This window comes from Hippocampus bargibanti, linkage group LG04, assembly GCF_051943395.1.
Source record: "Hippocampus bargibanti isolate YZ-2025 linkage group LG04, ASM5194339v1, whole genome shotgun sequence".
NCBI lineage: Eukaryota > Metazoa > Chordata > Actinopteri > Syngnathiformes > Syngnathidae > Hippocampus > Hippocampus bargibanti.
The window spans coordinates 19626762-19638604 of NC_142737.1; the positions used below are offsets into that span (position 1 = coordinate 19626762).

The window sequence follows — 11843 nt, forward strand, 5'->3', positions numbered from 1 at the left end:
TAGAATGGTTTTGGACCTTTTTCGTGGACTTCAGGAAACATCCATCACCACAGCTACCCCTCACACTATCCAACTGCCTGGTGTCAACCGTTGAGACCTTCAAGTTCCTGGGAATCACAGTCTCCCAGGACATGAAGTGGGAGGTCAACACCAACTCTATCCTGAAAAAGGCCCAACAGAGAATGTACTTCCTGAGGCTGCTAAAGAAGCATGGCCTGCCACAGGAGGTGCTGCAACATTTCTACACGGCTGTCATCGAATCCATCCTGTGTTCTTCCATCACCGTTTGGTTCGGGCCGCCACAAAAATGGACAAAATCCGACTTCAACGGACAGTTAGGACGGCGGAAAAAATCATTGGCACCGCCCTACCCACTCTCGAGGACTTGCACACTGCAAGAATCCAAACTAGGGCGCGGAAAATCCTACTGGACCCTCCGCATCCTGCCCACCACCTTTTCCAGCTACTCCCCTCAGGCAGGCGCTACCGATCCATGCGCACCAAATCCAGCAGACATTTAAACAGCTTCTTCCCCCAAGCCATTAACTCTTTGAACTCTTTCAACAGTAGCCAAAATGGAACTGTATAGTGCCACTTAGCAGTTTTTTTTGACAACGATACTTGTGCAGCGTGTTCTACCGGAAACAAATTCCTTGTGTGTTCTACATACTTGGCAATAAAGATGATTCTGATTCTGATTCTGATTTTGACAGCCCCACAAGGGGGCGTCTGTGCTATGGTGGGTGACACTTGTTGTACGTATATACCCCAAGAAGCAAATTCTATAAACATGACTAATGCTTTGTCTGTTACCAGGGATCTCAGAGATGCTGTGGCCAAAAATCGACAGCCTGATCACCCTTGGAGCTTTGCCATGCTTTGCGGGGACCCTTGGTATTGTCATGATCTGGTTGGCGACCAACGGGGGGCGCTGTCGGCCCCGTCTGCACCTGCACAGGTGCTGGTCGTTCCGATCAGATTGGCGACCAACGGGTAGCAACGTCAGCCCTGCCTGCAGCCTCGCAGGTGCTGGTCGTTTTAATCACTGACACTTAAAAGGACACCCGGCACGACCATCCGGTGTCGGTTCATTGTTTGCTGCATGTTTGTTGCATGCTTTGTCTGCAATTGCATCCATTGTATGCTGTGCATGTGTTTGTTTAACCTTGGCGGACTTTTACTTTTGGTTTTCTTTTGATACTTTGTATTTTTCCTGTTCAGATCATTTTGATGTTTTACATTTTGTTCTGCTGACCTTTATTTTAATACAATTTGTCAAACAACCTCCTGCTCCCTCCTGCCTGCTTTTTGGGATCCGCACCCGCCATCACCACCTTGCAAACCGTGACAGAATAAACCGAACAACCATCAGTTCCCGCAGGTACATCGGACCCGTCTCATTTCCACCCTGTGCCTGGCAATGCTACGTCCACATTAGCCCAAGCCTCGTCGAGTTTGAATTGCGTCACTCGACGAGCCGTAACGTCCACGTAAACGTCCGGCCGAGACCTCCTTCCAGGTGGCTGTCTAGGGTGACACTGGGTGTCTGAGAGTGCACGCCCACATCCAGCCACGCTGTCGTCGTGCATGACGAATTGAGTCTCATCCACGACGAGCCGTGGAACGTCCGAGTCAACGTCAGTCCGAGACCCCACTCACCGCTGGATCCCGAAGCGGCTCAGGACTGATCTCGTTTCCCCGGTGCCAGGCAGTTCACGCCCACGTCGGCATCCGGCCAAGACCTGGTCCCATATGGCCGTACTGGGTGCCATTCTGCGCCTGGCAGTTTGACGTTCACGTTGAGCCATGCGCCGTCGCGTGAACGTGCGAGAGGGATCGCACTCATGCCCACGACGATCCGTGCCGCGTCTTCGTCCACCCCAGGCCGAGTCCCGTTCCCATCAGGCCGCCGCCCGTCGTATTCTGGAGAGGCAGCGGTTGCCGTCTCCACCATTGTTCCCTGGCGAGTGGACCTTTTGGGAGACTGTTGGGACTTCTGGAAGCAGCCCCTTGAAGGGGGGGGTACTGTCATGATCTGGTTGGCGACCAACGGGGGGCGCTGTCGGCCCCGCCTGCACCTGCACAGGTGCTGGTCGTTCCGATCAGATTGGCGACCAACGGGTAGCGACGTCAGCCCTGCCTGCAGCCTCGCAGGTGCTGGTCGTTTTAATCACTGACACTTAAAAGGACACCCGGCACGACCATCCGGTGTCAGTTCATTGTTTGCTGCATGTTTGTTGCATGCTTTGTCTGCAATTGCATCCATTGTATGCTGTGCATGTGTTTGTTTAACCTTGGCGGACTTTTACTTTTGGTCTTCTTTTGATACTTTGTATTTTTTCTGTTCAGATCATTTTGATGTTTTACATTTTGTTCCTGCTGACCTTTGTTTTAATACAATTTGTCAAACAACCTCCTGCTCCCTCCTGCCTGCTTTTTGGAATCCGCACCCACCATCACCACCTTGCAAACCGTGACATGTATTTGACTTTGCTTAGACTGTTTATGCCTGTCGCGATCGTGCTTTTACTTATTTTCTTAGTCATTGGTTGTATTATTTCTTGTTTCTGCACGATGGTGATCTCTATGATTACCAATTCCCAGGTTAATTACGCAAAGATTTTGTACCAACAAATGCGTGAAGGGGACCCTGTGTTGTAATTTGGAATTGTACACCATGAGTGTGGTTGCTCGCACCAAACGGTGTATCTGTAGGGTGTACTGTAACATTTATTTTCAGTTTAATACCATGTAACACCCTCCTCGTTGCTGATAGGCCCGGTCGAGATGATGTAATCACTGCTGTATGATAAAACCAGGTGAAAGGGCGGCCCTTTCTCTTTTGGCTTTCCCACCTCGACCAGACGTCCTTCTGTTGTTTACAAGAATAATGTAGTCTTTTTTGTTCACCACTTTGGTCCTCACTGATGTTTCATCATAAAACTCCGTACAGCCAGAACCAGAAAGAGATACATCATTTTTTCCAACAGTTAGTGTGGGTGGATGACTTAATCATCGCGGCGAGTAACGATACCCTACTCAGTGAAGTAAAAGAAATACTAAAAAGAAGGTTCAAAATGAAAGATATTGGTCCACTTAGACACTTCCTAGGTATCGATTTGAAACAAAGTAAAGGAGAGATCAAAATAACTCAAAAGAAACACATTGAGAGAATATTGAGAAAATTTGGAATGGCTGAGGGCAAAGTAAGAAGCATCCCTTGTGAACAGAAATTGGACTTTAACAGTGAGGGTGAAGTTCTCAACTCATCAAGGTAGAGAGAGACAGTGGGCAGCTTAATATACATGACATGTACCAGACCTGATTTAAGCTGGGTTGTTAGCAAACTCTCACAACACCTAGCTGAACCAAAACAGCAGCATTGGACTGCAGTTAAACACTTACTAAAATATTTAAAAGGTAATACAGATCAAGAGCTTAATTTTCCTAAAATTAGAAGGGAAGTTAAGACTAGAAGGATATAGTGACGCTGACTGGGCTGCCGATATAAATGACAGGAGGAGCACAACCGGATATTGTTTTAGCCTAACTAAGGAAGGTCCAGCTATATCGTGGAAGAGTAGAAAACAGCCAACTGGGGCGTTATCAACTTGTGAAGCTGAGTATATGGCACTGGCGGCCACAACTCAAGAAACCATGTACCTTGTCCAATTATTAAAAGGGATAGACAGCAGTAACCGCCACGTACCAGTAAAAATATATGAGGACAATCAGGGGACAATAGCTTCATCCAAAAACCCAGTGTGTAGACAGAGAAGCAAACATGTAGATATTAAATATCATTTTGTACGGTTTGCGCACACTGAGGGGAAAATATCTATAAAATATTGTCCAACAGAAAACATAGTTGCGGATGTTTTTACTAAAGCGGTGACAAAAATATTCGTTTGTAGAAATGTGAATATTTTGAAGCTTGTGGAGTGTTGCAAATATGTAGGATGTTTTTATTTTTACAACAATGTATTTCTTGTCTCGATGTTCTTTGTGTTTTTCTTTTTGTTTGCTGCATGAAATTGTGAACATGTCTTTGAGTTGGAGTGTTGAGTGTGCGTGTGTAAATGTGTGTGTGAGGCAAAGACACGATTGGGGAAATTTCATGATTGATATGACCTGCGAAACGAGCTTATCATGTGATACCCGGAAATTGTGAAGCCTTTTTAAGAGCATGCGCAGAATAAAATGTTTGTCGAGTTCCCAGACCAATGATTGACACTGCTGTGCATTATTTATCTCGTGAGTACTTTCAATCGCTACAAAAAGTTACCATTGTGGTTCCTGATAACACTAGGACTGCTGCCAGAATGACTAGCGCAACATTATACTGTTGGCTTCGAGGTGTGACTTTTGTTTGTAATGAGGTGTGGTGAAACAGGCCAACTCAGAGTTGTAAAGATTCTTCCAAAGTCAACACCTTAAATTAACATTGGCCAATGTGGAAGTCATATGTAGGATATTTTTACTGAGGATAAATGTCCGCAACTACAACCAGTTTGAGATCAGACTCGCCTAATTGGTTCACTCCATAAGTTAGGTGGTTTTCCTTGGTATGGATTTTGTTGTTTTGTTTCTTTTTCTGCAATTTTATGTAAAGTACAAACTAGCAAATGCACAGAAACTGTCATGTATAAACGAAAAATCTATTCCCCGATTTCAGCGAGCAAAACACCGCCCAGTGCAGAGCAGCCACCATTTAGGCAAAAATATCATTTTTTTGTGTTTCAGGACATCACCATTGAACCCGAGTGACATTTTCAAATGCATATGGATCATGCATGAAATACTGATTTCATGAGCATCATCCATTTTGCCGCCCTCCCTCGTTCATTCTAAGTGGAAAGCTCACACAGCGCACACTCGCTCGCGTGTGTGCGGCTCTCACTGAAAAACATTTCTATATATTTTACTTTTATGGCTCTCTTAGTCAAAAAGGTTCCCGACCCCTGCTCGAGCGTCTGAAGCCCTCCGGGAGCTGCCCAAAGCCCCAAACCCAGAGTGTGGCGAGGGTCCGCTCTGTAGTTGAAGATATCTCATACAGGTGAATGAACACAGAGAGTGGCATGTGTACGGCAAGATCAGAATCAGAATCAGAATCATCTTTATTGCCAAGTATGTAGAATAGAAAACTGCTAAGTGGCACTATACAGTTCCATTTTGGCTACTGTTGAAAGAGTTCAAAGAGTTCAAAGAGTTAATGGCTTGGGGGAAGAAGCTGTTTAAATGTCTGCTGGATTTGGTGCGCATGGATCGGTAGCGCCTGCCTGAGGGGAGTAGCTGGAAAAGGTGGTGGGATTTTCCGCGCCCTAGTTTGGATTCTTGCAGTGTGCAAGTCCTCGAGAGTGGGTAGGGCGGTGCCAATGATTTTTTCCGCCGTCCTAACTGTCCGCTGAAGTCAGATTTTGTCCATTTTTGTGGCGGCCCCGAACCAAACGGTGATGGAAGAACACAGGATGGATTCGATGACAGCCGTGTAGAAATGTTGCAGCACCTCCTGTGGCAGGCCATGCTTCTTTAGCAGCCTCAGGAAGTACATTCTCTGTTGGGCCTTTTTCAGGATAGAGTTTGTGTTGACCTCCCACTTCATGTCCTGGGAGACTGTGATTCCCAGGAACTTGAAGGTCTCAACGGTTGACACCAGGCAGTTGGATAGTGTGAGGGGTAGCTGTGGTGATGGATGTTTCCTGAAGTCCACGATCATCTCAACTGTCTTGAGGTTGTGACGGCTGCACCAGAGCTCCAGCTGCTCCACTTGTTGTCGGTACGCAGACTCGTAACAACAATTATAACATTTAATTGTTTTATATATATATATATATATATATATATATATATATATATATATATATATATATATATATATATATATATATATATATATATATATATATATATACAGTAAAGTCTCGTTATATCGATATCGGTTATATCGATAGTACCGCTTATTACGATACTATTTTCATTTCCCTTGCACATTTCTAGTCTTTTTATGTATAATTAGTACCGTTTAGTACGATACCCGGTTATGACGATAATCCGGTTATTACGGTGCTCCTTTTCATCCCCCGCCGGCCATTTTTGTTGTTTATATCGATATATCCGTCGCGCCATTGGTCAACTTGGTCATGTGTCTTGTTACGTGAGCCGCCATCGGTCGCGCCATTGGTCGACTTGGTCACATGAGCCGCCATCGGTCGCTCTATTGGTCGACTTGGCCGTGTGACTTTGTCACGTGACACGCCATCGGTCGCGCCATTGGTCAACTTGGTCACGTGTCTTGGTTACGTGTCACGCCATCAGTCGCGCCATTGGTCGACTTGGTCAGGTGACTTGGTTACGTGCCCAGCACCCGTGTAGCAGAGCCATTTTCATTTTCAGACGCTAGCTCGTGTGTAGCAGACGAGATTGAAGTGTTTGTGTTAAAAGGTAAAAATGGGAAGCAGAAGAAGATTGATGCCTTTTTTAAATTGTATACATAATACAGTAAGATGTAAGCGTTGCAGTTTCCCTGTTGTGTTATGTACATGCCCACTGTACTGTATATGAATGCAATCGTTTTTTGCAACAATGTTTCTTGTTTTGTCTGCTGAAGCGTGATGATTTTGAAAATTATTAACATTCCATACTGTGTATTAAAGGACAGCCGATGTCACTTTTTATTCAAATGCAAATAAAAATGACTTCACGCCAAGACGTCTTGCATTGCTTGTGAATCCAAACAATGGCTTCAGATTCGGATAATATGCTTTCTTGTTACACATCCAGTTATGAATATGTTTCAAATACACTGTAGTTCTGAAGATTAAAGCATACATGTTTACAATCATTAAAGAATTATATGTGCCATTTTGAGGCAACATTGGGGGAACATCTCCCAAAAAAAAAGGGAGCTAATGGCCAGCTCCGTTTCTTATATGGCGCTTGGCTGCCCTCTTTTGGCGGCTTTTGTTTAATGCAGTTTGGCGCAGGATCGGATATATCGATAGTCCCGGTTATATCGATATTTTTTCGGACTCCCTTGAATATCGATATAACGAGACTTTACTGTATATATATATATATATATATATATATATATATATATATATATAGCGGCTGGATAGCTCAGTTGATAAGGAATCGGTTTGGCATATGGGAGACAAGGGTTCGAATCCCACAAAAACATCATCTAGTGTGGGTCCTTGGGCAAGACCCTTCACGCTAATGCCTACCTCATACAATGATGAGAGGCAATAAATGGAATGACATGCCGGCTCAGACGTCGCCCGGCCAAACAAGGTCTGCGTCGGGTGCTGGGGAACCAGAGCACCTTGATGAAAAATGGGCTACTGGAACAAAGCGGAGATGGACGAGATGCGATAACATGGCTCTGTTGGAATGCTACTACTCAAGCAACCCTAGTCAGAGGGGTTACATGCGGAGAATGGGGGCTGAATGGTTACTTCGAAACCCACAGTCACGGTTGACCACGAAACAACTAGTAGCTCAGTGTTCCAATCACAACTTGAGATTGATGAGGTCCAACACAAATTCCGAGGCGAAGGGCCCCAGGCTGCCACATCAGAGGAAGAGGTTCAACCAGAGATTGGGAGGCAAGCCCCAATGAATGATGAGATTGGGAAGCCAGCCCCAATGAATGAAATGCTGAGCGAGGCAGCAACTGACCTAAGAAATAAGACCATGGCAAGAATGAAAACTGGGCAACTAAGAAACCGATTACAACGGCTCTGTGAAGTACCACCTGAAAGTCTCATGAAAACTGTGAATGCAGCACTTAGAACGATCCCGACCGGAACGATCACGGAAACCAATGAGCTGATATACACTTCAGCATCAGTGATCCGAGAGATGCGTGGCTACAAGAGCAACCATGAGAGCCACGAGATTCATTACCCACCATGGAAAAGAGGGTTGGAGGCCAAGACGGAGACCCAGAGAGGTGTAAATAAAAGGCCAATACCCAAGAGGTACATGCAGATAACCATACCTGAAGCACTCGAAACTGCCAAACAAAGGCTCCAGGATGGGACTCACCCAGGATGGCTAACCGAAGGGCGAAAAATCCTGATCATGAAGGATTCCTCAAAGGGTGCAGTTCCTTTCAACTATCGGCCAATAACCTGTCTCTCCACAACATGGAAGCTCATGTCAGGCCTCATTGCGGCTAAGATAAGTGGACACGTGGATCAATACATGAGCAAAGCACAGAAAGGCATTAGTAGAGATACTAGAGGTGCCAAACATCAGCTGCTGGTTGACAGAACAGTCACACAAGACTGCAGGTCCCGACATACCAACCTGTGCACAGCCTGGATTGATTACAAGAAAGCATATGACTTGATGCCACACACATGGATCACTGAATGCTTGGAGTTGTATAAGGTCAACAGGACCCTGAGAGCCTTCGTTGCAAACTCGATGAGGATGTGGAAACCACACTTGAAGCCAATGGCAAGCCACTAACGCAAGTGTCCATCAAATGTGGCATATACCGAGGTGATGCACTCTCCCCACTGCTGTTCCGCATAGGACTGGACCCCCTCAGCCAGATAATCGCCAAGACAGGCTATGGATACCGCCTCAGAAATGGAGCTACGATCAGTCACCTCCCCTACATGGATGACATAAAGCTGTATGCTAAGAGCGAAAGGGACATAGACTCCCTGATCCACAAAACCAGGATCTACAGCAGTGATATCGGAATGTCATTCGGGCTGGAGAAATGTAGTCGGATGGTGACTAAGAGGGACAAGGTAGTCCACATTGAAGGGGTCTCACTCCCTGAAGGAACGATAGCAGACATTGAAAACAGCTACAAGTACCTCGATATACCACAGGCCAATGGCAACCTCGAACTAGCAACAAGGAAAGCGGCTACGACCAAATACCTCCAGCGGGTGAGGCAAGTCCTCAGAAGCCAGCTCAATGGCAAGAACAAGACCCGGGCAATAAACAGCTATTGCTTCTTCATCTTCCTCCCATGATTGTCCCTCTTCTGTCCGGCGTCGCCAAGGTCGGCGGGCGTGGCCGGCGACACCAGCTCATCGGCGCTGCGCTCAATTAAATCCTGGATGGTGACGTTGCACACCGATACGCAGGACGGGTGCAGCACCGTGTAGTCGCGCACCCTGCCGGCCCCCTTCCCCGCGGCTTTTTTGATGTTGCCGGCGCTGTTGCTCGCCGAGGCGGAAGCCACGCTGTCGGGTTTCTCGGGAGCGGTCGGCGCTTCCGTTGCCGCCGCTTCCGCGTCGTCTTCGGCGAATAATTTGTTGGAGCGAGCGCGCGGTTGGTATTTCTTGCAGTTTGAGGCTCTGAGGGTGAACAGGGAGGGGGGGATGTTGTCCACGGGTTCTGGGGGGGATCCCGCTCTGGAGTTTCTTGCGACGGCGGTGCGTCATTATTGGACAAGGTGGTCTGGGGGTGTACGCTAGCCCCTGGAACATCAGTGGGTTGTGCGACGGGGGTCTTCTGGGTCCCTGAGGAGTTGTGAGCCGATGGCGCTGCTGCGTTGGATATGCCCTGCCTGTGATCAGATACCCTGCAGGAATAATAAGGTCGCCAAAGGAAGAGATTCAGACCACGGATGTTAAAACCCGAAAACTCCTCACCATGCATGGAGGGTTCCATCCCAAGTCCAGCACGCTGAGACTGTACACAAGCCGTAAGGAATGAGGCCGGGGACTAGTGAGTGTGAGAGCCACCGTCCAGGATGAAACATCCAAGCCCCATGAATACATCAAAGAGAAGGCTCCAACAGATGATGTACTCAGAGAATGTCTCAGACAATGTGGAACAGAGGATGATGGTGCTGGAAGAGGGACAATCATGGGAGGAAAAGACCCTACACGGGATGTACAACCACAGGTCACATTTTTTTCCCGCAGGCTTCCCAACCAACTGCCAAGATGAACTTTCATTGTGTGATTGACAGCGGCTTACTATCCATCTTAAATTGTAAGTAGCAATCCAAAGGGACAAAAGGATTATTCGACAAAGGAAAAAAAACACTTTTTAATGTGTTATGGATTGAAAACAAATCTCATGGAAATTGTAGATCATTTTATGGATGCTGTGTATGGTCCACTGCAGTAACAGTAGAAATCCCCCCCTCTCCGTGTTATTCTCAGCAGGCATCATAAAACAGAATTTTTCCAGGAAAACGAATGTGGGATGTAAAATTAAGCGGGGAGGGAAATGCATTTTCAATATTTTGCTATCACGCATCCTAATAAATATCTTGCTGTGAAAATAAGACCATGTGGTGAAAACTCCCGATATTAAATTATCCATATTCACAAATCTGCCTAATTTGTTCATACCACGGTGATAGGACACTTCAGGCTGTGTTTTCTTTTAAAAGTACAGACAGATAGAAAATCCACTAGACCATCACTCATTGCTCTATTATCTCTCATCTCATCTCATCTCATTTTCTGTACCGCTTATTCCTCATTAGGATCGCGGGGGTTGCTGGAGCCTATCTCAGCTGTCTTCGGGCACGAGGCGGGGGACACCCTGAATTGGTTGCCAGCCAATCGCAGGGCACACAAAGACATACAACAGTCACTCTCATACTCACACCTAGGGACAATTTGGAGTGGTCAATCTGCCTGCCATGCATGTTTTTGGAGTGTGGGAGGAAACCGGAGGACCCGGAGAAAACCCACGCGGGTCCGGGGAGAACATGCAAACTCCACACAGGGAGGCCGGACCGGGACGCGAACCAGCGACCTCTGCACTGTGAAGCCGGTGAGCTAACCACTCGAATACCGGGCCGCCTCACTCTATTATATGCAAATCCAAAGCTGAGTCCAAGACATTGGAAAATATAATAACAATCCAGGTCCATGTGCTGTGAAGTAATCACACTTTATTTCTGACAAGCACAAACTGCCAGCCGTCCACATATTGCACGCTCTCTTTCACTTCTTTGCTTTGGGAAACAGTAAAATATTATGGCATGACAGCCAGTTATCGTTATCTTATCAACGTTTTATTGTGTCAGTGGTCATTTAGCCCATTTTAAAGTACTGTCTTGTGTAAAATATGTTTGTCTGTATCGATTTGACTCATTTTCTTCTGAAATTAGTCAGTAGACTATAAAATGTTCTGTCAAAAATGAAAAATGTTGCTTAAAAAACTGCCGATATTGGATGCACCGGAAGATTCTGATGTTTTTTTTTAAATACTGGGAGAGCAGTTGGATAACGTAGCATCTTCCAAGAATATTCCATTGGTATCGTCATTATTTTATTGAGTTGCAGGACGATTTTGTTGGATTGCAGCAACAAAAACCTGTTAACTCATTGTGGGGGAAAAGAAAAATGCTCTTATTTTGGTGACTGATATAATTTATACGTACACACACTTCACTGTGCTGGAAACTAAAAGCATTTGTGCATTACAGCCATGCAAATCATGAGAAGTGACATTTGGCTGAGTAAGTGATTAGATGCCATCCATTTACAATATGACAGGCAAGTAGAAATTGTTGCTGCAGTGAAGAAAGAAAAGTAAGTAAATAATGTATCTAAAGTAATGTCTGATGACGTGTGTGTGTGCGGATTCAATCAAACCTTTTCGTTCATATTTTTTTACGTAAACAAACGACAGCTGTGCTGAGCTGCACCGGTTTGGGGATTTTGTGGGGGTTAATTTTTCATCATATATGACAATAATTAACACAAGCAAAAGAAAATATATATATATATATATAGCTAAAGGCAAAAGGATCCCTCGCTACTTCGCAGTTCCCTTATTGCGGCTTCAGAGCATCGCAGATTTTTTGTCAGGGGAAAAGAAACTTTTTTATTACCGTATTCTCTGCA

At 45.7% G+C, this 11843-nt stretch overlaps 1 protein-coding gene across 1 annotated transcript in view; it reads right to left on the minus strand.

The window, feature by feature from the left end:
* The window catches only part of LOC148899387 (transmembrane protein 132C), a 146660-nt gene extending 136699 nt beyond the window's left edge, over positions 1-9961 (minus strand). The window contains exons 1-3 of the mRNA XM_088993871.1: positions 9955-9961; positions 9442-9553; positions 9025-9326 (exon numbers count right to left, since the gene is read on the minus strand). Of these exons, the coding sequence (XP_088849997.1) occupies positions 9025-9326; positions 9442-9553; positions 9955-9961 (421 nt within the window). The remainder of the gene's footprint in view (positions 1-9024; positions 9327-9441; positions 9554-9954) is intronic.
* Between the last annotated feature and the right edge of the window lie 1882 nt (positions 9962-11843).